This window comes from Podarcis filfolensis, assembly GCF_964270895.1.
Source record: "Podarcis filfolensis genome assembly, chromosome: 1".
Lineage (NCBI taxonomy): Eukaryota > Metazoa > Chordata > Lepidosauria > Squamata > Lacertidae > Podarcis > Podarcis filfolensis.
Genome location: NC_139604.1, coordinates 86,019,613 through 86,045,906, shown reverse-complemented (window position 1 = coordinate 86,045,906; position 26,294 = coordinate 86,019,613). Strand labels below are relative to the sequence as shown.

The 26,294-nt window shown below is 46.0% G+C and overlaps 1 protein-coding gene across 8 annotated transcripts in view; it reads right to left on the bottom strand.

The window, feature by feature from the left end:
- The window catches only part of DGKZ (diacylglycerol kinase zeta), a 135,877-nt gene that overhangs the window by 87,554 nt on the left and 22,029 nt on the right, over positions 1 to 26,294 (bottom strand). The window contains exon 1 of one of the 8 annotated variants that reach the window (XM_083601407.1): positions 24,942 to 25,601. The exons of 2 other annotated variants lie outside the window; for them this stretch is intronic. In XM_083601407.1, coding sequence (XP_083457533.1) covers positions 24,942 to 25,003 — 62 coding nt within the window. In that variant the 5' untranslated portion in view covers positions 25,004 to 25,601. Of the gene's footprint in view, positions 1 to 19,540; positions 20,172 to 24,941; positions 25,602 to 26,294 lie in introns of those variants that run through there. 5 more of the 8 variants (XM_083601398.1, XM_083601405.1, XM_083601404.1 and 2 more) reach the window with 5 other exon arrangements.

Here is a 26,294-nt window from a genome sequence, read left to right as displayed (position 1 = left end):
ATCTTTATTTTGTATTATGATTTATGTGGAAATTGCAAAATTTGGCTGCGTTCTTTTTGATGTTTTGTTTATTGTTTATGACTACTTTTGTTATGTTTGTAGTTATGTCATTTTTATATGTTGTAAACAGACTTGAGCGTGGTCTTAACTTTGGAAAGGCGGCATAAAAATAAAATGATGAATGGATGGATGGATTGGTGTTGCACTCCAATGCCCATTAGCCCCAGACAGCATAATCCTTGGCCAAAGATGATGGGAGCTTTAGTCCAGCAGCTCCCTGCTTTATGACAACCCCATGAATCTTCCTCACCACACACAAAAATTATACAACTACAGTGGTACCTCGGGTTACATACGCTACAGTTTACACACTCTGCTAACCCAGAAATAGTGCTTCAGGTTAAGAACTTTGCTTCAGGATAAGAACAGAAATTGGGCTCCGGCGCGGCAGCAGCAGGAGGCCCCATTAGCTAAAGTGGTGCTTCAGATTAAGAACAGCTTCAGGTTAAGAATGGACCTCCAGAACGAATTAAGTACTTAACCTGAGGTACCACTGTACAATACACATTATTTTTTTATTTTTTATTTTTTTATTATTATTATATTGTAGAGGACCATCTTGCACTAAGGAATAAATTACACCACATTACCATACAAAATCCGTCAATGGAATTATAGACAACTACAAAAGTGGTTTGATCCCATCTCCAAAGCCTTATTTGGTTACTTAAAAAGCTTTCATCTCACTGGCAAGCTACCACATACTATTGGTACAAGTTTACCAGTATGTGACATACACACACAATTACACCCCAGGGGACAAAGTCATATAAACAGCCCAGAATCATTTCATATTTTACTGGGGATCAGGAGCAGTTGAATCTTATAACGTAACCATCTGAGGCAGTGCCCTTCATCCATGGTTGATTTATCACATTCAAAGCAACAACCTTCAGCAAGGGAAGGACTCCACTTCATTATCAGAGTGGAGAGGCGTGGGTTTGACTTGTGTCAGCTCAGGGGGTCACCTGGGAACACAAAGAGAAACTGGAGCTCCAAAAGAGTAGAGCTGAAGGCTAAATATAGAAGGCTCACCGTATCTAGTTGAGAAACCGTCTCATTGTGTGTCATGAACAAAAGCAAAGAGAAAACCCACACATAACACTCCTCCCTTCTATGTCACCCCTACTGCCAATAGTTTTCTCTGCTCAACCTTCCACAACAGGGCATTCTGAGGGTTCGTTGTGTTCCACAATTCTACCAAAGAACAGAGTTTGTTACTGGGTGTAGCTTTCAGCAGGCTGAAAATTCCTGCTTTCTCGCTCCTGTTCTCTCTGTCACACATGCACACTTTGAATTTTTGGATGATACGTTCCAGCCAATATGATGCAATTCTCTCTCTCTCTCTCTCTCTCTCTCTCTCTCACACACACACACAGAGAGAGAGAGAGAGAGAGAGAGAGAGAGAGAGTTAGTTAGTTAGTTAGTTAGTTAGTTCCTGGTCTCCTCTTTGGGTTCTATAACCCACAGCCTTCAAAATTTCCCTTGCTTGTTCATGCCACTCCACTAATCCCAACAGCACTCTACACCTAGATTTTGTGGGTTATTTTCCTTTCGCCCCATCCAACTAGCTATCACCTTTCTATTTAGGTCTCTCTTCTGTTAAAGCCACATGCTCCCCTTAAGTTCCTGTTTATCAGGAAGCAAGGTACTTGCACTCACACACAAATCTCTTGTGTACCAAAAAACAAACAAACACGTAGAGCAGGGAAGCCAACACAATGGCCTCCAGAAGATGCTGTACTACAACTCATCCCCAACCACTAACCATGCTGGCTGGGACTGATGGGAGCTGGAGGGTACCACTTTGTCTACGCCCTGTACAGAATGCACTTTTCTCATTACTGAAGAACTGCAGCTAATCCAGTGACCCCCTTTGCTCCCACCCACCCACTCAAAATTAAGGATCTAAACCGCAGACCATATGGCATGTCAGTAACGCAGGTCTAAGCCTCAATACTTCTGTTATTAGAAATTAAGCAGTACTTCCATATCCTTTGCCAGCATAATTTGTAAGCTCTTTATAATCAAAGAGCAACATCCTCCTCCATAAAAGTCCCCATCCCAGCAAGTTCGCTATTTGTCACCCCCACTTAGGACTAAATTGTACCAAGGCTAAGTCCAAGAATCTGTTTTTAATATCAGTGCTGAACCCAAACAAAACAAAACAAAACAAATAAATAAATAAATAAATTCCTTCCAGTAGCACCTTAGAGACCAACTAAGTTAGTTATTGGTATGAGCTTTCGTGTGCATGCACACTTCTTCAGATACACTGAAACAGAAGTCACCAGAACCTTCTACAGTGGTACCTCGGATTAAGTACTTAATTCGTTCTGCAGGTCCGTTCTTAACCTGAAACTGTTCTTAACCTAAAGCACCACTTTAGCTAATGGGGCCTCCCGCAGCTGCCGCACCGCCGGAGCACGATTTCTGTTCTCATCCTGAAGCAAAGTTCTTAACCTGAAGCACTATTTCTGGGCTAGTGGAGTCTGTAACCTGAAGCGTATGTAACCTGAAATGTATGTAACCCAAGGTACAACTGTATATAGTGAGAGGGTGGGGAGGGGTATTACTCAGAAGGGTGTTGGGAATGGGTGATTGGCTGATAGGTGTGGTAAACCTGTTGACGACTGTTAACAACTGCAAATTGGTCTTACAGGAAAAAGCAAGGGGTGAGATGGCTAAAAATAGTTTTATCATGTATAATGAGATAAGAATCCAATGTCTCTATTCAGACCAGGTCTCTCCATGGTTTTAAGTTTGGTAATAAGTTGCAATTCAGCAACTTCTCTTTCCAGTCTATTTCTGAAATTCTTTTGTAATAAGACAGCTACTTTGAGATCTTGTATAGAATGTGGGACTTATTACCAAACATCTGAGTAATACCCCATATATATATCTATGTCTATCTATACACACACACACACACACAGAGAGAGAGAGAGAGAGAGAGAGAGAAACATACACATTCTACCTAGACTACTTAATGGATGAGCACAACAAAGTCCACCGATATACCTAACAGCCATCCCCTTTAAAAACCATAAGCCTATGCAAACAAGAATGCTTTTGCCTTATTAAGCAAATTTGCAATATTAAGTGTTGCTTTTTTAAAAAAGCACAGGTTACGTCCCCACTAACACTTTGCATCTAACACACAGTTATCCGGTCTATGACTCAAGGGCCATTTAGTTCAGCTGTTTGCCTAAAAAGGCAGTATTGCCCACCCAGTCTACCATGTGCCACAAGTAGAAAACCAGTGCACCCCAAGAGGTTACTGCTGGGAATCAAGTCCATATGATTCATTAGCCATGCCAGCCAGGTCTCATGCAAGTGTCAAGGCACAGGTAGCTTGAGGCCCATTGTGGTTTGCCCTCTCTCAACACGGCTCAACATTAGGACATGAAAGTACAAGGGTGTGGCAGCTGAGGCTCACAACGTCTTGCCTGGGCACCAGTTCAGACAGTAAGCTAAGCTATGTTCCCTTCTGGGATGTGTTTCTTCTCAGACATCACTCAAAGTACAAACAAGATCAAGTCCGCAGGCACCGTATGATATATAAAAACATGACCCTACTGGAAAGCCTCTTGCCATGGAGCAGGTCAGGCCTCAAATTCAGTAGGGCAGAAAGAACAAAACTGGCAAACAGCTCTGCACATGAAGAACCGCTTCCCTCCCTCCGCAAGAAACTAAGAATTAAAAAGCCATCTAAAGGGAGCCCTTGCAGGTTTCCTTGCAGGTTTGAGACAAGCCTGGTTAAGACTTGCAGGCTGGCAATACTATACAGCACTGCACACACACACACACACACACCCATACACAAAAACAAATTTTAAAACACACAGGCACTGCTGGAATTTCCTCCTTCTTCCACTGTTGCAGACTCTTGCAGCTTCAAATTCATTTGACCAATCACAAACAGCACTGTTAGTGCAAAACTACATATGATGTTAAGATGGATGTGCTAAAAATTGTACTAACGTGCCTGCTTTTATTTTGAAGCAGCAGCAGCTATGGGTCTCCAATCCAGATCACACTTGTTTCCTGCTGAAAATCACCCCCTACATGATCGCTACCCTCCCTCAAAAAAGGGTACTGTTTGAAATAATCACTACATCTAGGGCAGAAAGCAATGAAGGAGCCATTTTCAGCAGAGAACTTTTGCAGGGCCCTGAGTCAGATTTAGAGAACTTTCTGGATCAGGGCCCTCTGGCATCCTTTTCCACGAAATAAAAGCAGGGAGGTTAAAGCACACTTGTTTAAGCACATACCGTATTTTTCGGCCCATAGGGCGCACCGGCCCATAGGGCGCACCTAGTTTTTTTTGGGGGGGAAATAAAGAAAAAAAATTATCCCCCCCCAGGCGCGGGGCTGGGGCGCGGGAAGCCCGAGCTTCCCCCGACCCCAGCCCCCAGAACAGGCAGCTCTCCACAAGCCGTGGGAGAGCTGCGCGAAGCCCGAAGCCTGAGGGGCGCTGAGCTCAGCGCGCCCCCAGGCCTCGGGGTGCAAGCAGCTCTCTGCAAGCCGTGGGATTGCTGCACAACTTCACGCAGCCCTCCCATGGCTTGCAGAGAGCTGTGCGAATAGAGCTTGCGGATAGCTTCCTGAAGCCTGGAGAGCGAGAGGGGTCGGTGCGCACCAACCCCTCTCGCTCTCCAGGCTTCAGCGAAAGCCTGCATTCGCCCCATAGGATGCACACACATTTCCCCTTCATTTTTGGAGGGGAAAAAGTGCATCCTATAGGGCGAAAAATACGGTAACTACTGTTGCATATAGCCTAGCTCTTACGAGTTAGGGATGTCATCTAGGATCCAGTGTGGTGTAGTGGTTAGAGTGCTGGACTAGGAACTGAGAGACCAGGGTTCTAACCCCACCCCCTCTGCCATGAAGCTCACTGGGTGACACTGGGCCACACTGCCTCTCAGCCTAACCTACATCCCAGGGCTGTTGTTGGGATTGAAGGAAGAGAGGGAGAATCACGTATGCCACCTTGAGCTCTTTGGAGGAAAAAGTGGGATATAAATGCAATAAATAAATAATACTTCTGTCCATATTCCCCCAAAACATTCAGAAGGGGTTTTTTGGTTTTTGTGTTTTGTTTTGTTTTTGCATCCTCTCGAAACGGGTAGGGCAGGGAGGCTTTTCCTGTGACCTTTGATGCACTAGTGATTATCGCCCAGAGCTCACAGGTCTTGTTCTTTTCTAGTGAAACCCTTACTTGGTGATAATGACCACTGAATGCAGTAAATGCAAAAGTGGTAGGCTACAGCAGCAATATGGAGACTAGAAAGGAAAGCCTAAGTAATGTTTTTATTTCATTTGTATTTTTGCCTTTCACCCCAAAGACCTAAAAGTACCACTTTAGCATGATACCAAGTTTTCAGGGTAGGTAGAACTGAGAAACATGTCCAATGTCACTTCCTAAGCTTTATGGCTGAACCTGGGCTTCCCACATCCTCTAGAATGCAACACTCTGGTCACACGGGGGGTGAGAAACTAGCCACACCATGTTCTGTATTTTTCTTCCACACACAAAAATAGGGTATTGATATTCAAACTATGCTGTACACGTGAGAGGTAAGAGCTTCATTTCACAGCAGAACTACAGATGCAGACTTTCCCCTCCTATTCATCTCCTGTTAGGAATTTTAGAGTATTCCCAGCATCTGCCCTATTACTGCTGGGTGTCATCTTCACTGCCAGGTCTAGAATTGAAAAGAAAATGAAAATAGCGCACTGTCCCCCATCTCAATTCCCCTGTTGCTACCTTTCTCCAGAAACCCCCACCCCAAGCATACCTCCAATACAAGTACAAAACTCAAAAGGCAATTAGTGCTCACCACCTGCCACTCATCAGCCCAATTAGAAGAATTACCAAGCTACAACCCGGATGCATGTACCATGCACTTCCCTCAATCAGCACTGCAGCCAATTATTCTACACTTCCCTTAAGACAATTACAAGGTACAGAAATAGGCCTGTTGTCAAAATGCAGGAGCCCAACCTACAGCAGCTCTGGGTTCAGAGGAAGTTGCCGCTTCCTCTTCCACAACCTCACACCCACATCACACTCAGATTATGAGCAACTGTTTTCCCAGGACAGAGTGTTGTGGGTGCCACATTTGTGGTGATATCACAGCCCTGGAATATCAGAACAAGCTACCTTCCCATTGTTTCTCCCACCACTTCTTATCAGAACAGAGGGTTTCTGGTGTCAGTAATTGAAGACAGGGTAATGAATGAAAGCTGAAAACAGGCACTCCCTCAGTTACTTTTCACCACTGCTCCATCCCAGCTAATAGGCCCTTGTTGATATGACCCATCACAGAAATCCTTTTTGCCCACAGCACTTGGAGAGAGGGCTGAAGCAAGTGATGAAGTGCCATGGTTGCCCTGCAAATACATGCCAATTAAACAGCGGCAAGATTCTGAACAGACATTAGAAATGTCATTTATATAGCACATGCCAGGATAGCTGTGGGGCTTAAACGATGAACCAATCTCTCCAACGAGAGATTGTCCTTAATATGTCAGTAAAACAGCTTGTGCTATCCTAATCACCCCAGTTTGCGAAATTATTTTGAGCAAGTCTCAACTCTATGCATGCTAGAACAGAGAAATTAACCCATCTCCCTAATTTGCAGATAATTGCATGTGTTGGGCTATGCCCAGAGATCTAATCCGGGCCAAAAAAGACAAGATGCCAGAGAATATCCTGGCAAGCACATTTTCGGGGTTAGGAAGTTTTTGTCTCTTGAGATGACAGCACATAAGCATGGATTTACTTCCACTGTAGAGCAGGGTTAAGGAACCTTGTGGCTTTCCAGATGTCGGACTCAAACTCCCACATCACCCCAGGCCAGCATGGTCAATAACCAGGGATGCCAGGAGTTGTACTCCAGACACACCCAGAGGGTCATAGGTTCCCCATCCCAGCTACAAAATATCCCACCTTGATTGAAAAGCAAAAGAACAAGGTATTCTAAAGTACTGTCAGGCAACACTGACTGACTGAAGGGGGGCGGGGTAAATAAAAAACCGCACAAACTCCTGTGCACCAAAGCCAATGGAAAGTTCTCTTAAGCCACATCAACCGAGCCTAGCTTTCAGCAGGCATGCCTGAGGGATGCAGAGCTCATATTCAATCACACAACTGTGTGGGTTGATGGAGCTTACCTGGTGAAAGCAGGGCCCACAACACTTATGCTGTGGAACAGCAATAACAAGCAAAACTGATCTTCAATAATGGCAGGAAGAGGGAATGTTTATTATGTATCATCAAATGCTATATAGAAGTAGTTTTTCCTTCTCATCAGGAAAGCCCTGAATGCTAAGGACACTGTGCTACTCTAAGGTGTAGGCTTTAAGTGGTAATTCACTGCAATTTGGCACTCACTGATTTGGCCTCCAAGTGACCAGATATGGGACCCCATCCTGAATGCAGTTAAGTTCTGAGTGAAGACTCAGCAGCTACAACACTCTACTACTCCAGTGAAGTCCTTCAGCTGTGGAGAAATCTAGCAACATGCTATGGCTGCTCTCAATTCCTCTCTCCCATCAGAAGAAAGGATGTGATCAATGTACTTAGGCTACCAATGCTTTCATCCTTTTCTGTTTCCATATTAAGACCAGGAGAAAAAGAGCACAAAGAGCAGCTGCCACCAGGTTATATTGCTCATTCCTGCCAAGTGGGCACATTCATTGATGTGGGTGACTTTACTGTTGCAGCAGCATCCAACTTTTTTTTGGTTTTTTTCTACTGTGAGGCAGGAGTTGTGCAATAAGCATACAATGCTAACCCAGTTCTTTTTTTTTTTAAGACCCCAAGCAGCCTTAAAAAAAACCCAAATATGCATATATATTTTTTTCTGAAGGCATTTAGTTTTCACATCAGAAGCAGCATGTTAAGGTTGTATGTTTGTAAAATTCAAAGACAAAATTTTATTAGATTTACTTGCAATGATGTCTTGGCTTTCTTTTGGTGCGGCCCAAGAATCTCTGTTGGGGTCCCACTGTAATTCATGCACACAGTGTGCACTGATACAACACATTTTGTAATTCATACCTGCTACATCACACCCATGTATTTTCCATGCTTTGTTGCTTAGAGTCACATTCCAGAAAGTTACATTCCAGAAAGTTATCAGAACTGGAAATTTGAGAACACTACTGCTACAATAATGCTACAATATTCAAGCTTCTTGTAAGACACAACATAAGATCCAATAAAACTTTATTTGGAAGTGGGGTATATACGGTAATTAATATATATGCGTGAAGAGGAGAGAGAGAGAAACCAGATGCACAAATGCAGCTCCTCAGTACCCGTTCAAGACACCATGTTACATATTTTCTGGCATCACCACCAACACAGACAACTTCATATAATTTGTCAGGAAATGGGTCTCCATGCACTGTAATTATTTCCTACATCTTGGAAGCACTAGTGAACACACTCTCTTTCACAACTGGATGCTATCAGAGGAGAGCAGTTCTAATTGGCCTCTCTCTTTCCTCTCCTGGTAGTGTCCAATTAGAACTGTTCCCTCTCCTCCTTTCCAAGTGTGTTGGCCAACCAGAAACAGTGAGGGGAGCGCCCTCAAAGATCTGACTATGGTTGGGTTGGGCTGCAACAGTGAGAGCTGTCTGTGGTTGTAACCATCACTTTCTCAGGTTGCTGTGAAGTCTGCTTTGCAATTTTCCCCACTGGATTTATGGAGCTCAAGTGAGTGGAATTCAGCAAGGGATGGGTTGGTAGCAATGCCAATGTTTACGTAGCTCCCCTTCAACATGCGACGCATGGGCAACTGACTCAGTGCCCCCGCCCTTTCAAAGGGCTGCTGGTGCCATAACTGTTCTGGCTGGCCCCCTGCTCTATCAGTGGAAAGAGTAACAAGCTTGACAAGGAGGGACTATGGAAGCAGGCATGCCACGGATAGGAAAAAATGTATTTGCAAAGCTACGTCTCCCCACCCACCTATGTGGTCCAAGAATTGCCAGATTCAGTATGGGAGTAAGTCATTATACTTTAAAACAGTTGCACCGAATTTCAGAAAGTGAAGCTTCTCTCATTTTAGTGAGACTATAATGGGTTAAGCTGCTCCCTTCAAAATCTACAGCAAGTGCTGCTGCTAAAAAAAGGCACCTGTCTCCTTCTGCCACAGAGTCTAGCTATCTCCTAAACAATTATTGGTTAATGTTTCTATATTTATATCCCATATTTCTTCCATCAGAGAACCGAAGGTGTACACAAGTGGTTTCAAGATAGTCAAAGTAGTGGTTTCATGCGCTTTCAGATCTATCATGCTGTTAATAGACCACTTTTGTATGGTGGGGGAGGAGTCACTAACTTCCTTCTGGCATTCCAAAATGCGCAGCAGCTTTTCATAGAAAGCAAACACTTCTTCTAACTACCATCATAGCCCAAGGGGGACAAAACTAAAGCACAGACATTTAGATTTGTGTGGAATTCAGCAAAGGGAGAGGCAAGTGGAAATTCCTAGGGATGTTGGGAATCACCCTGGAGCAAATATGGATTTGCATTTCAGGTAAGGCAGCAAATCTATTGTGTGAGGTAAGACAAGAACCTAGCCAAGTCCCAAGACATACAGTTTCTGGCAGACATAGCTTTGTATGACTGCCTGGTAGTACACAGCTGCGGCTCCAGAAAAAAAATCTAGATAGGATTTAAATACCTTACTGTGGTAATAATAATAATAATAATAATAATTGACAAGCACACAGGAATCTGCCTTAACATGACACAGTGTATTGGTCCATGTAGCTCAGGGTTACCCAAGCTTGGGTCTCCAGCTGTTGTTGGACTACAACTCCCATCACCCCTAGCTAGCCGGACCAGTAGTCAGGGATGATGGGAACTGTAGTTCAAAAACAGCTGGAGCTCCAAATTTGGGAAACCCTGATCTCGTTCAATACTGTCTACATAGACTGGCAGCACCTTTCCAGAATTTCAGACAGCAGCTCTTTGATAAAGAAGGTAATGACCAAAGAAGGAATAAGACCTACTACAAAACTGTCCTGTCACCATCTCATATCTGGCCCAGCTGTCTCTTCTGACAACTTGCCTGAAGCAAGATTGGTCCCTGACCAAACATGTATACTGTACAGTATATGCAAAGGTGGTGCCACAGTTGTCTGCACTTCCTGAACTTGCCATTGCATGAACTTGCGGTGTTGCCTTTCCTTAGAGGTTGAGCGAGTAGAGAAGCCCCTTGCACGGTGCTCAGCAAAGGTAAACAGGTCAGAAAATCTAGGGATGGTCAGTATGTGAGAGGCGGAACTGGAGACATGTGGAGACAGGGGGAAAGGCAGACAGTGCATGGATGTGTTCTGCCCCTGGAATGTATTCATGTCTGAATTGTCTTCATGTAATTCAAGTCTTGAATTGCTCAAAAATGTCACTTGGAATGCTCCAAACCTGCCTCATGCGCCCTTGTCTGCCCACCCCAACAATACACTTTAAAATGTCCCTGAAAAGTCCTCAAGGCAAAAGTGGTAAAATTTATCACTAGCCTATTAGTGCTACAGCCTGCTGGTTCTAGTACCAGCCCACGCATTCGTATGGGCCTACAAAATCCATAACCATCATAAAGGTAAAGGTAAAGGGACCCCTGACCGTTAGATCCAGTCGCAAACGACTCTGGGGTTGCGGCGCTCATCTCGCTTTATTGGCCGAGGGAGCCGGCGTACAGCTTCCAGGTCATGTGGCCAGCATGACTAAGCCGCTTCTGGCGAACCAGAGCAGCGCACAGAAACGCCGTTTACCTTCCCGCCGGAGTGGTACCTATTTCTCTATTTGGACTTTGACGTGCTTTCAAACTGCTAGGTTGGCAGGAGCAGGGACCGAGCAACGGGAGCTCACCCCGTTGCAGGGATTCGAACCGCCGACCTTCCGATCGGCAAGCCCTAGGCTCTCTGGTTTAGACCACGGCGCCACCCGCATCCCATAACCATCATACATACCTAATATTTAACCCAAATGGTCTGTGACCTGAGTGATTGCTACTGGAAAAGCTTGCAGCTGGGAACAGCTACTGTCTAATACTCACCAACTCACCAATCCTCATGTCAGCAGCCATTCCAAAATGCAAACGTAAACCATGTGTAAACTACCTCAGATGTGCTCTCCTTTTATGGCTTTCACACCCAGCTCCTCTACTCCCCTCCCTCCAGTAAATGAAACAGCATACCTAAGTTTTCCCCTATATGTCAAATCACTCAAATATGTATAGCTAGCTGCTACACTTAACACATCAATAAAGCCTCTGGGTGCCTTGTTTATGCCACCCTTGCTCGTCATCTTCCCAACACAGTGGTCCTGGTAAAAGCAGACTCTGCTAGAAAGGGGAAAGTGCATGCAAGTGCTGAAAGAAACCCATACGGACCTGCACCAATTCCATCACACTCTGTTCCAGAGTTTTGGGGGGGGGGAGGAATTAGGACAGTCAACCAATTAAGGAATTTAATTAGTCTGCTGCCTTTTAGCTAAGTATATTTGAATATAGGGATTTTGAGATCCTGAAGGAAGTATGACATAACTTGCAATTTAAGAAAGCTATCACTCACTGTTTTAAAAAGAAAAATCAAAGGTGACCTTTCCTTCCTTTTCATTTCCTATTATAGTAACACATCAGAACTGAAATAGCCTAAAAATGAACAAGTGGGACCTAAATTCAAAGCTCCAATTAAAACTAGACCTCCTCAGTTAGCCAACTAAAACTTAATTTTAATTATCACAGCTTATTGTCGAAAAGAAGAAGGATGACGTTTCCTGCTAAGAGTTGTGGAATTATGAAAATGAGCAGGCTGCATTTGAAAAGCTTGTTACCAGAAGTTGGCAAAACTTCTATAACACTTCCATGTTTCATAATTCTGAGACTCATCTCAGGATTTTAAGAGGGTGAATTATGTAGTTCGACTTTAAAAAAAAAGCACACACCAAAAAAAAAAAAACCCCTTATGGACACATCTTATTAAAACCAAGGACTGGATGATTCATGTGGCAAAGCAGGGTAAGTTTCCAACCAAGAGGCCAACATCCCACTACATCTGTTCAGAATATATGGAAGGAAATCAACAAATACGTGGATTCCTTTTGGCAAATGCTCAGCACCAAGGATCACCTGGGAAATGAAGTATATTGCCTCTCCCTACTTAGTACAGTTTTTTAAGAAAGCAATTGTCCTCCATACTGGCACAAAGTGATAACACACATTCTCCCTTTCCCAAATTTTCTTTTCTGTGCAGACCCTCCCTCCTTCATAGGAGTTTATAGAGTATTCCAGACAGTGTTTCCCAACCTTGGGCTTCCAGCTGCTTTTGGACTACAATTCCCATCATCCTTGACCAGTGGTCTTGCTAGCTAAGGATGATGGGAGTTGTAGTCCAAAAACAGCTGGAGGCCCAAGGTTGGGAAACGCTGTTCTAGAAGAAGTTCAGACAGACATGCTGAACGACTGCTGTCACCGTATTGCAAACAGAAACTTGTTGCTTCCACCCTCCAGCTCACATCCTGCCTGAGAGTCACGTGTAAACTAGAATGGTTTTAACACTCTTTCTAACAAAAGGGACTCCAATAAGATGAAAGAGCAAAGGTAGACCAACGACCAACCTTGCTGGAGGGTGCACTTCTCTGAAGTTAGCCTTGGGGTTGCAGCATGCATGCAGCAGGGTCTTCTCGTGCAAAGGGACCTCTGCCCCTCTCTACCCCCTGGGCCACCTAAACCTTATCTGGAGGGTTGGGGAACCCCCAGAACAGATTTAGGGAACACAAGAGAGATCACAAGAGGAAGAGTCTCATTGTGTGAGCAGATCTTATTTCCCATGAACACTCAGTACTGTGTTAATTCCACCCTTAGATAGTAGACACTAGAAATTAATAATTATTCTGATGGAGGAAAGCTCCTCCGAGTAACATAATGGGGGTCAGCACAGCACCACTCCAGAAATCTCTAGTAAGAAATTAGCACATCATGCCCACAAATAAGGCAAAAAGTAATCCACCTCTCAAGCACTTTTCAGGAAAGGCTGCAGAGCAGGCAAGAACAACCAAACTTGGCCCTGCACTTGGTATTTTCTTTCTGATGACTGAGGAATTGACTTCACAGAACTTTGCTCACGAAAAAGGCACATTCATCTCATTAGAAGGACAAGACCAGAGTTATTAAAATCTGAGTAATGTACGTGCTTTGATATGTAGAACAAGGGGGGGAAATTAAGTGGTCCACTGAGACTGCCTGCAATTTTCAAGCAGTCTGCAGGGGATTGGAGGGGAGGGTTGAGAATCACTGTTCTAGAGGAAAACAGGGATCAAATTTATCAAGGAGGAAAGCAGCAATTATCCTTTCCATCCCTCAAGGACTACAGTGATGTTTCGGGTTTAATCTGGAGAGAAAGAAAAATCAGCTGCAAACCAAATCCTCCAAATGCAGCTTTTAATAGATGGTTCCAGACATCCCTTTATTCACCTTGCATTCAGGGATAAAATGCAGCCAAGTCATCCACAGATTTATTTTATTTCAAAAGTGAGAGTAAAGGGCCAATTTAACTGCTTTACAGGTAAATATACCATATCCTGCCCCTCATGACTACATAGTCCTCAGCCAGCATGGAGTCGAATGAAGGCGACACACATAATATCCTCTCAGCATCCTTCACTAGTGACCTCTAAGTGATCAAGGGACCACATGTCTGGCTAATTCTAGAGCTGAGGAAACTCTAGGGACAGATTTGTTGGGGCACAGTGGGATGCCTGTCAGGACCAGGTGCATAATTTGACCTAGAAATGAGAAAGCACAGGCCACATTAGCACAAGGACACACTTTTGCTTCGGCCTCCCACCAAATAGATTTTTAACCTCTTGCATTTTTGCTGATTTTTTCACAAAGATGTCACAACGGCAACTTCACTAAAGCTTGCCATTTAAACATGGGCTAATACGGTTACGCACAAAAGTTGGCCAACAGCCACTATGACTTTTAGGGAGCCCAGTCATTTGCCATAACACATTGTCGACAGCTTAATCAGATACCAGGGCACTGTCTTCTGGGGTTCTAATTACATCCCTTGAAGCTGAAATTACAGCCTGCTTCCCTTCTATACCAATAGCCTCCCACACAGAGGTCCTCCATCAGCGCAGTGAGATGGCACTTGTGCAGCATAACAACGAGGTGTCAGACCAGCTTCTGCTTGCTTTCCATACACAGAGTACTATTCCTAGGAGCATCTGACAAAGTAGTATGTTCCACAGCAACCTGTGTGTAGGAAAAAGCCAACTCTTGGGAGCATTTGTTCAACCTTCTAAATAAAAAAGAATGGGGTCTGGAAGGAAAAGGTGTCTGAGAATACTTTGCAGGTTTTTTAAGTGGAAAAAAAAGATTGAAATTTATAATATTAAAGGGAAACCTTGCCATTGCCATAAAGAATGATATTCAGTTCTTTGAAATGGGTATCACTTCCCTTAGCAGCTAGAAGGATTCATCAGCAGGATTTTATCTATATTTTGAGTCTGCTGGCTGTATTCCTTTCACCTGGAATTCAACACCTCTCCACTCTCCTCTGCCAAACCAATTCACACTTTGCGTGGAGAGTTCCCGCCCCCCACCAGGATAAATAAAGACACGAGACACCACAATTTAAGGTTAATTGGGCGAATTAGGCCACAACTTTATTGAATTCAGGAATGAGAGGCATTGGCTTAGGCACTGGTCCTAACGACTATCCGGCTCCAGCCCATTTGCTGGAGACACGGGGAAGGGTTAACACTATATTGGGGGAGTCTCCTGCCGAGGCACATCGACTAGGAGCTCCCCCGGGTCACCGCTCTGGGGTGTGCCTTTGGCCCACACCTCCATAGGCTTTGGACAGGGCCACGCCCCCCGGAGTCCTTTAACGGACCACCCTTCGCTCACTGGGGGGAGGTGATGGCGTTCCTCCCCCCCACATCCTCTTAACCCCTTCTTACCAATGCCTACCGCCAATGCCGAGAGTTGTGACGAGTTGCTACGAGGTAGGCGAAAAGGCCAGAAATTGCCCATTGGGAAAAATTCCTACCATGCCCCTTGCGGCGACAGACCGAAGTCCATAGCAAAGTCAAAGACCTACCTAAAGCCTACTTAAAGGGAGGGAGGGTGGGAAAATGTGATGGGCGAGCCGGCGAAAAGAGGGCGAGCCCCCTCCGCGCCGGCCCTAAATAGGGCAGGCCACGCCCCCCCCCGGCCAGCTGATTGGCTGGCCGGGGGGGGGGGCAGACCCGGCCGGGATTCCCCTGCTCTCGCGGGGGCTGGAACCAGCCCCCGCTCACGTGGGGTGGGCGTGAAGCCCGCAACCCCACCTCCTGGGCAGGCCGGAAGTGGCTTTATCAAGCACTAATGTTTTTGCCACCTCCACAGGGAAAGTGACCAGGGAGATGCATCCAAGTTCAGCTCTTCCAAAATGTGATGCCAAGACTAGCATCTCAAATTCACACTTCACGGGCAGTCCAGTTGTGTCTCCTGTACCTGTGAATTGAATTTAAGTGCTACATAACCCCAAAGGCTTAAAACCAGAAGCCTACAAAATGCCAGCTTTGAAGAGTGATTGCTCATAAGCAATCAATTAGCATCCAAGTTTTGATCAGATTTAACAGCTTTTTTAAAAAAAATAAAATTAACATTTCAGGATCTAGGTATACAAGACCTAATCACTTGCATGCTAATTTGATCATCAAGGATCAGAGGGAAAAGACTGGCATTCGTTAACAAGCAGTGCCCCTCACTAAGACATAGATGGTATAACATGAGCTTCAGAGTTACCACAGCCCCAGACAGAAATGCTTCATCAATGCTTCCATTCCTGTTCCAGCAATTACAGGTGCCCTGGTTTTTCTCAGTCGTGTAAGATAGGGCAGCTGAACTGCAAGGATAGGAAGGGAGAGTCTGATACTTCTCAAATAAGAAAGAGAAAAGGGAATATTTCTCTTGAATCTAAGCTCTTCTAAATATTCTACACAAACCCCACCACAGCTAGACCTGTAATTCAGGTTTGGGAAAGGTATGTTTAGTATTATTCCCGAGTCATCCATTCATGCTGGATTTATGTTGTGCTCTGACAAAATATAGACTATACCCACTGAAATATTTTTCATACAACCCATCCACACCACTGGTGCAGTTGCTTTCTATAGAAATCTCTGGGCAGAAGGTAGAAAATCAGCAGTGCGTCAAGTTACTGGATACTATGGATCCAGAAGCAGATGAAGTGCACCCAGATTCTCACACTTGCTCCTAAAAGAGTTTTATCCAGCCTTGTATTTAAACATTCACCTGGTAGTAAGTAGCCTTTAAAAGGCTGATTTTAAGTGTATGGGTTTACCACTATATTTAATACAGAATAGCTGCTACCATAACCACATGTTTCTATTAAGAAAGAGGTGACCAATTAGAACAATTTTTTAAAAGAATCACAGATGAGCGAGTTTAATATATATATATATATATATATATATATATATATATATATATATATGAATGAAAAATCTATCACAGGGCCTTTATAACCTCAAAATTCACCACCATATAAAAAAAGAGGAAAGAATCAGCAAAGAGAGATTTCTGTGGACTTAGGCCCGAATTTCTAACTATCCATGGCAAAGTTCACAAACATTGTGAAACAAAATGAAAGTTTATTCAGGGAAAACATGAATTCATTTATATACAGTGCATTTGGTTGATATGACCATGATGGTCAAAACAAACTACAAACATACAATGCATTCTAGTTTGGTTATCCATTGATTTAACTTTTAGAGCCATCAACTGCCATATTATGGGAGAATGCCTAGGAATAAAGGCAGGCAGACTACAGATCAGCCCAGTTTCAAGTAGGTCACAAGAGAACTACCCATCCCTGGGTGTTTGGAGCACCCCCAGCATAGCTGATAATTGTGTGCAATTTTAGCCCTTGCTTCTCCTCTTTTTAATTATGTTCATTCTGTGCAAGGGTACCTTGAGAGACATTCATACTTGGCAAGGGGAATCCCAGAAGCACGTGTACACTGCTGGCCTGCATGTGCAAAACTAGATTCAAGCTGTAGCAAGAAGGAAGGCAAACAGTATTTGTGGTCAGCTCAGCCCAGAAAGTGGGGCTTCGGGCAGTGGCAGCATTAGTAGTGGTGGTGAGGACTTGCTAGCCATCCCCCATCAGCTGCCTACCTGCAATTGGGGTAACATTAGGGCATTAGATCTGCTGGTCCCTCCAGCTTCTCCCGAAATGGCTTGGTCTGAGACTGGACCAGCAACATAACTGCAGCCAGTGAGCACTTGTCCCAGTGGCAACATGGGCCCCATGAAAGCAGCCCCCAAAGCAGTGAGGTTCAGCCTTAGCTGGCCTAGCAAGGCCAAATTCCTTTTAAAAATTACTGTCTCCCTCAGAGAGAGAGAGAGCGCAAGCGAGCATTACTCTGTCTTCCCATTCTCTCCAGTGTTTAAAGGAGATAGTGTTTGCATGAATCCATGGCGATATATATGTGACTTGGCTTACTTTCTTGAGCAAACATTTCTGCATACGTTTTGAGATTTCTGCCATGGATTCCCCGATTGCCTTCAGGACTAGTCTCAGTCTCAGCTTTCTATAAAGTCTTCTAAATAACTCCTCAATAGTATATTGCCTATACTTTGTAAAAATCCCATGCACACTAATGGTGTGTAGATGTATGTGTATTTCTATCAGCCCGTGGCTGAGCTCACCTGCTTGAGTTATCTGCTCTGCATTGCACTTTGAGCTCTTCCTTTCTACTTGTGGCACTCTTGTAGTCTAGATTATGTTAGCCATCACAAATCTTCCAATCATGGGAATCATTGGTGTCAGGTCACTTGTCAGCGCACACAAGAACTGTACACCAAGGGATTCCTGAACTGTGGTCATGGTGTGTCTGTAGATTTGTGGTTGAAGATGAAAGATGGCACAGCCATCGTAATAAATGTTAATTCTGGTTTTTAAATTGCATTTATATCATTTCTTTTATTTCTAAATCACTCAGCATCCAGCACATTGCACCACACTTGCTACAATAGGCAGAAAAATAATTAAGCAGTCCCCCAAGAACCTAAGCAATTTTCAAGTGATCTGTGAGACAAAAAAGGTAGGAAACCATGCTGTACACTAAAGAAAGAGTTTTCTGTGAGTTCACCTTCCTATACTGTGTGACTTTTCCAGCTGACAGACTCTGGAAATCTCCAAACCTGAAATCTGACACTGTTGTCCAAAAAGCAACACAGAGATTACAAAGAGAGTCCCTATGGTATAGTGGTTAGAATGCCAGATTAGGACCTCGGATACCAGTGTTAAAATCCCCACTCTGCCATGAAGTTTACAGGGGTGCTTGTGCTAATAGCTCTCTCCCTAACCTACCTCACAGGGTTGTTGTGAACATAAAATGGCCAAGAAGAGAACCATGTATTTCACCTTCAGCTCCTTGGAGGAAAGGCAGGATATAAACGTAAAAGTTGTGTTTGAATATGAGATCAGTATTTCCAGTTATGTTACACAGGGCCTGAGGGCAAACAGCACATTGGAAAGGACAACCCTAAGAACCATACAAATACAGTAGTGTGCCTGGCAAGGATGTTTCTTCTTCCCTGATACCGCCTCCTCCATTTCTGTCTCCCAGACAAATACCAACAGCCCAGTTCCTTCCAAGATTTAGGTACCATGAGGGAATAGCAAGCTCAGTGTCACAACGAGGCAGAAGGCTACAGCCTTTGTTTTTGTAACCTCAACTAGTTTCAAAAGCTACTATTCCTTGTCAACAGGCAATGACGCCCAGGGACATTTTGTGAAGCACTTGGTGGAGGCATGGGGTGGGTGGGGAGCTATTAACTTTCCCCACAAAAACAGGGGGGTGGAGGCACACACACATACTCTCTACAAACAGATATAACAACACTTTCATTTGTTGAATGAATGTGCTCAAGGATTAACCAGTGAGAAAGAAAAAATAGTTTTTGAGGGGCAAGAACAAGAGCTGCCCTTGATGTTTACAGTTTGCAATGCCGGTCAATGCTTTAGATGCTCCCCAAGACAAGGAATATGAATAGGCAGGGACAACCCTTGAGTGCATCCTCCCGCACCTACAAGTAACCAAGACGCTCTACCTTCCTTCCTATTAATTCGCAGCACCCACCAGCTCTTGATACCGCGCGTTCCAAAACCCCAACGCTGCAGGCTGGAATCCCGGGCTGCTAGTCTCATGTACACTGGCGCTGAGAATACGGGGAGCGGGCAGAGAAGAGGGGAATCAACTCCACACGTTCCATGACTCCACTCCGGCTCCCGAATACGGCGGGGCAGTTAACCGGACTGAAGAGGTCGCGTCAGGCGATCTCCAGGATGCGCCCCAGGTGGGAATCGGGGCACCCCGGCGTCACCCACGAACGGGGACCTGCGCCCCATTTTTTGGAGAGCTCGCCCACCCGCTCACCTGCGGCCGAAGATCTTAAGCCCGGTAAACCTCTTCTTGCTGTGCCTCCGCGCGGGGACCTTCTCCGGCTCCGGACACATGGAGCTCTCCGAGCTAGCGGAGGACGGCGAGCTGGAGCAGGCGGTGGCCGCCGCCGCCGCCGCCGCGGCACCACCACCACCGGCAGCGCCGCCGCCCAAGTCCCTCTCGGTGCCCTCCTGCGGCTCCATGCGCCTGCCGGCTTTGCTGCTCGCTCACCTGCCCGGGAGGACGCCAGTCATTCCCGCGGGACAAGACCGCGGCGATCGGGCTCACAAGGAAGCGGAGGCGGAGGCAGCCTCTCGCCCGAGTCCATGGATCCGTTGCCAAGGCGAGCGAGAGGCGGAAAGCGGCGCCAGGCTGCCTCGTCCGAGGGCGAATCTGCGGGGCAGCTCCCCAAGACCAGCAGCAGCAGCAGTCAAGTGGCGCGCCACAGCTTCGCGCGTCCCCGCGGTGGGCGCTCCATGCCCGGCTCAGCCCTCGGCTGCGATCCCCGGCGCGCCTCGTCGGGAAACTGGAGCGCTGCAGGAAGTATCAGCAGCAAGCAAGGTAAGCGCCCGAGGACCCCAGATAGCTGCCCGGGAAGCTGCCTCCTCGCAGCCAGCACACCCAGGCAAACGCAGGCGGCCAGCTCCACCTGCCGTTCCCACGTGCGCACTGCATGCGCGGCAGCCGGCGGCGGAGCGAGGGGCGGGTCGAAATAGGGAAGGCCTGGAGGAGCGCCCTCCCCTCCAGGCACCCGGCGGGAGAAATAGAACTGACACACGGACACATCTCTGCTCAAGGAAGACTAGGGGACAGATCTGGGGGCAGCGTGGCCTGTGCAACTGTAGGGGTTACTTGCATCCGTGGGGGATCCGCAGGCCAGCGAGGGAATTCCATCTGGGATACTGGCCTAGGACTGTGGCCCAGGGCTGGCGGGTTGGTGGCAGCGCCACGGAGTGACGAAAGAAGTGCTTTTGCTCTAAGCATCTGGATTTGTCGGACCTAGCAGGGTGTTCTCACCGTTCTGCCGCTGCTAATGGGAGCCTACCGGCTCATTTGCAGTCTCAGGCCACGTGCCTGAACAGAGCAAACAGACTGCAATACTTTATAGGGAATGGAAGCTAAAGAGAGAATACGTACTCAAACAAAAAGTTTAATTCGGTTTGGACCGAAAACACAAAGCTAAGCATGAATCAGAGGTGCCAACTTGAATAAAATATTGTGCCCCACATACACACACTATTTGAAGGGGAACGCACATCAACTTTGTGGGTGTCCAGCCCCCTCAAATATTTTATTGTGGGGGCTGAAGTCCCCCCAGCCCCTAAAAATTGATTCCTGTGGCATGACAATAACTTTTGGCGCTGGTGATCACCTACATGCAAAGGCACTTGGTATCAGTTACCTATGGAAATATCCCTGCAAAGCAATTTGAGGTCTCCCCTGTGAGCTAGGACTTTGCTTGTTTGGTTTGTGCCGCCATTGGTGAAAACTAAAGACATCAAGTGTCTCCAAGCAAATGTTCACATTTTGTGTATTTCCCCACTGCTGCCTTTAGCCTAAGCTGCCGTCTGTAATTCCTGGAGCCTAGCTTTCAGCCTTATGTGAGTGCAATGTGGAACATTATGAACGAGCCAGGGCGCAACTTCCTCCTAGAGGCTTCACTGTCCTGCTTCTCTGGGATTACTCCCTGGAATTTCCAGATCAGATTAGACAAATAGGACCTGCAACAACAAAAATTAAGTGTATTGGTAACTTCCTAGCAGGGTTCCTGCCAGCCATCAAGTAATGCTCTCCTCCAGAATGCCGTGTTGCATTCTGTTTCACTCTGCACCACCACCACCACGTTTTTGTTTTCTGACTGATGCTCAGCATTCCATGGATACCAAGAATGCTCAGTCACCATAGGGCTGTTCTTTAAAGGTGTGCCCCATTAATTGTTATATTTTCAAAAGGATTTTCAGTTGGTTGATTGGTCGGTACTTCTGCAATCCTTGGGGTACATAAAACACAGGAAGCTGCATTATACTGAATGAGACAATCGGTCCATCTAGTTCAGTATTGACCACATTGACTTGGTAGCATTTCTCCAGGGCTTCAGGAGGGAGTCTCTCCCAGCCCAATCTAAGCTGGGATTGAACCTGGGACCTTCTGCATGCAAAGCAGAGGCTCTAGCACGGAGCTATGGGCCTCCCCCCAAATATACCAGTCATTCTAATACCTCTTCTTTTTTTCCCTGTGGTTCTGTTTTGGCTTCATTTCTGTTGACACTCATCACTTAATTTCACTAACATGGAAATGATTAGATTTGCATTCCCATATTCTTCAAAACTCTCAGCTATTTTGATTAATTATCTTTCTCTTTGGAGTTACACTTGTGTGCATCTATTTTGCCTTACATTATGGCAGTTCTTCATGGCAGCAGGGCTGTATGTGAGCAGCACAAATCCCAGCTAAGGCTTGTGATCACAGTCTCACTATAAATTGGAATAGGACAGAACAAATTGCCCACAACATAACAAATTGTGGCCCACAGAACATTAGCTTGTTAACTTCCTGCTTATGGCAGGAAGAATGCTTGTGACTTGCATTTGGAAACATCTTGAGGGAGTCACAACAGGAGCCTGATACAGCAAGTTTGGTTCCTAGCTATATCAGAGAAGCTGACACAAAAAATTTACTTGTTCAAGGGCTAAACAAAGCAAGACACATTCTATTCAATGTGGTCTAATTTTCTTTTATTAGGGGCAGATGGGGCTCGTCAACCTTCTCAGTAATGGAATGCCCTCCCATCAGATGTCAAACAGATAAACAACTATGGTATATGACTTTTAGAAGAGATCTGAAGGCAGCCCTGTAAAGGGAAGTTTTTAATGTTTGATGTTTTATTTTGCTAGCAGTCGCCCACAGTGGCTAGAGCAATCCAGTCATATGGGCAGCATATTATTATTATTATTATTATTATTATTAAAAGTGTTATAGCATAATAGGCCCTTTATCTTGCACAAAGCCCACACCCCCTGCTTTGTAATCTCTTAAACTGTGAGGCTGGATTTCCAGTTCCTGACTGTGACACAGCTGATACAGCTTTGCTTCAACTGAATATGCTCAATATGTGCTCATGTGTTTTGTTTTGTTTTAAATGTTGTTTGGGTTCTTCCAAGGACTACATGAGTTATATTTGATCTAAGATTTATTTTTCTGCATCTTTATATGGTATAGTTTCATTGAAAGCCTTAAAAAAAAATTGGCACAACCCTAGCGTGTGTTTTGACATATTATGCATACAGAACCTGGCAAGAAAAGGAGGTCACCTGGTCCAGCCCATTAAGTCTTCCCAAGGGGAAAATAATCTCATACCGAGTGCAGAACTATTATCCAAGTTTACAAATCTCCAGTAGATCTCTTACCTAGTGTTATAAATCTCTGCTGTCTCAGCGGTCCGATAAGTGTAAGAGCAATCAGTATGAAGACACCACTTGGATTAAGAGTTGAGATGCTTCAAGCAAAAAGCCAGGAAAAGAAAGATGGAGAGGGGTGGGAATCCCAAGTTAACCACTGAACAGTATTGGGGGAAAATGTATATCCCCAAATATGGTAGCCACTTCCACTCAGGCTGCCCTCGAAGACTTTTCAAGCAGCAAATGTTCTTATAATAACTGTATTATTTATATGCCACCCATTAACATAACCAAAGCCAGATTATGCATGGTGCAACTGGAGTGATTGCCCCAGGGGCTGTGCCTTTCATAATTATTATTTTTAAGTAAGTCTCTAGCCCTTCCAGAAGGCAAGTTAATCAAAATGTGCAGCCTGACTACAGATAAAGAGTTTCCTGAAGTCAGGGACATAGGTTTTGCATTGCTGTGTTTCATCATGCCACTGCTTTTAAAATCCTTGCCATTTCATGAGACAGAGCATAATGAATCGTACTTGAGTTATCCTTGCAGCTTGCCCAGACCAACTCAGATGTTCTCAGGAGCATTCAACTAAGAAACGATTCCATCTGCACAAGTGCTTTCAAGGGGATATATTCAGACATCTTCAGTGGGTCACAGGGTATGTGTGTGAGGGAAGATGCAGTACAGTGTGGTAGAGTGGAATGTATGGAGGGAACAGCAACACATTATGTTTGTGGCCAGACATTCCCCTCTCCCTCCATCCCATTGCTTCTTGCTCTGAATAGTTTCTTGCTGTCTGTTTTGCTTTTCCCCTCTCACCTAGATCTGGTATTCAAAGGCCTACCACTCTGTGGTTTTAGAAATGGAAAGCTACGTACCACTTTGCCTTATCGCTCAACATGCAGACTATTTATGCTCACCAAGGGAGATGGTGACTTCACCTAGGAAACCCACACCTGTTCCCTGGAAATGGGAGCAGCTGTCAACATCATCACTCCCTCAAACCCACACAACACACACACCTCTTTTTTTCCTTTTTTGCAAAGCAAATGAACTTCACAGCCAGCTCCTTCCTTCTCCTTGAGTTTTCACACATCAGCTCACTGGGAGCCCAGCATAGAAACAAGCCAGGCCAGCTCAATACATTTTGCTGCGTGAGGCAAAAGGCAAGTGCACCCCCCATTCCATGTACAGAAGCCAACTGGGCAGGCAGCTAAATCTTACTTTCAATGCTGGCAATGGGGTAGCACCCTCTACAGCACCTGAGAGCAGCACGCTAGTGTCAAGGGTGCAGAGCAGATTGTGTGGCACCCTCGTCTTGGTCCATTCCCCACCCTTCAGCATCCGCCACCCGAAGCGACTGTCACACAACATTTACATGCCACTTGTTAATACCTCAAAGCAGTTCACAGAAATAATACCATTTCACCAGTAAAAATGTTCTGCCCGACAACAGTGTGAGCCCTGGATGGGAGCAAGTTTGGAGAGCATCCCTGGGGAGGGGAGGGAAGTCATTGATGGAACCCTTCCAGTTCCAACCACAAAAAAGTGGCAGGGGGAAGAGCCCAAAACACACCCTCCTTACACCCCACAACAGTATCTAGGAAGAAATGAGGATACCCCCTTTGCAGCTCCATCACAACAATGACTTCTTGAGGGGGAAATTTTCAGGATTCCTGGAACCACATTTGCTTCCCCACCCCCATTTCCTCTCCTCTCAGGACACCCTGCATCCTACCAGCCTCTCGGATATATGTTAAAGCCATTAGCACGGGAGGAGGAGCAGCCTGGCCGCCTTGTCCCCTACTCCACACAGGCCTCCCTTCCTCCACGCAGGCGGCGAATGGCCCCAAGGGGAGGAAGGGATTCCATGGCAAAGGCCCTTTCCCTCCACAATAGCAGGATGTAAACAACAGCTCTCCGTGCGAGAGACCAGGGCGTCAGCCCAGACGGCGAGAGGAAATCAGCAGAGTCCCAGCCTGGCCGGCCGGCAGTACCTGGCGGCGGTGCTTTTCCCGGGGGGGCTCCGCGGGACATCCCACGACCGGTGCCACCACATCTGCCCTTCGGGGACGGGCAGGTCCTCCTCAGACCACCTCGGACCTCCTCTGCGCCGCCTCGCCGCCCCTCTTCCCGCGGCCGGGCTGCGGAGTCATTCCCGGCAGGGCAGACCCTCGCCAGCAGCTCCTTGCCATCAGGTCCGCAGCGCGGGGCACACTGGCTTTGTTCGCGCGCTCTCTCTCCACCCTGTTCCTCTTTTTATGGGCTTCCTGAAAGGGTAGCAGGCAGCCTGAGACGGCCGCCGCCGCACCACGCTGTGCAAAGCATACACGCGCACCGATTCCCAGCCCTGAGCAGCCCACGTTGCTTCTCTCAGGCGAGAGAAGCCTCGACGCCGAAGCCTCTCTGCTCAGACTTGGGCAAGTGGCAACAAGTTCCCGTCGTACAAGTCTCTCTCGGGTGGCGAGAATTCTCCCTCAGGGCAGAAGCGCCTCCTTACGACAGCGGAGGAAACTCCTCACAGGCTTTCCCCCGTTGGGAAATGGCCATCTGAATGCGTTAGGTCAGCTACTCTGGCTACACACCACAGAGAGGCCATGGTATTTATTCCCTCGCTTGGGGAACAACCAGAAACACGCTCGCTCCCCTTTCTGTCCCTTGCCCTGCTAACCAATGAAAGGCCTCGGCGTACTAAACACTTTGACCTAAGACGTTTGCTGCCTGGTGGGGGGACAGCAAAGAGCACCCCTTCTCAGCACCAGATTTGGGGTGGGGTGGGGCAGATCCCCTGCACAGGGTGCCAAGCCAAAGGGGCTCAAAATTGAGAAGATCCATTTGGGCACGCCAAAGTTTGGCCTCGCACAGTGTGGGGAAATAGATCTTTTGGGCCTGATTTGTTAGTCTTTTTGAGAAACTGGTGGGATTCCTGAGTACTGAAGCTGAGCACAGGTGTCCCTTATTAGGCCTTCAAGGCTAAGGCTAATGAGAGTGGGGTGATCCAAACACCATGAAGGGAGGGGGTGAGTGCTTGTTATCTTCAAAGCTCTACCAATTAAGCCCTATGATTGGGCATATCAGGTCTTATGATTCGGGTCAGTTTTGCTTAAACTCGGGGTTTGGGCTATTGTAAGACAGCGCTCATCGTGCAATGATCACTGCTACCGGTCATGCTGCCAAACTGAATTCTGTTCTATGCTCAGGAACCTCTTGCTCAACTTGCACCACCTTGAGTGCTAGCTAATTAATAACCAGACAAGACAGTCTTGTTGCTTTCTTTGCTTCTGAGTAGCTTTAACTTGTGTTGTCATTTGAAGCCTTTTTCTTCGATGAACCTTGTTTTTTAAATAAAG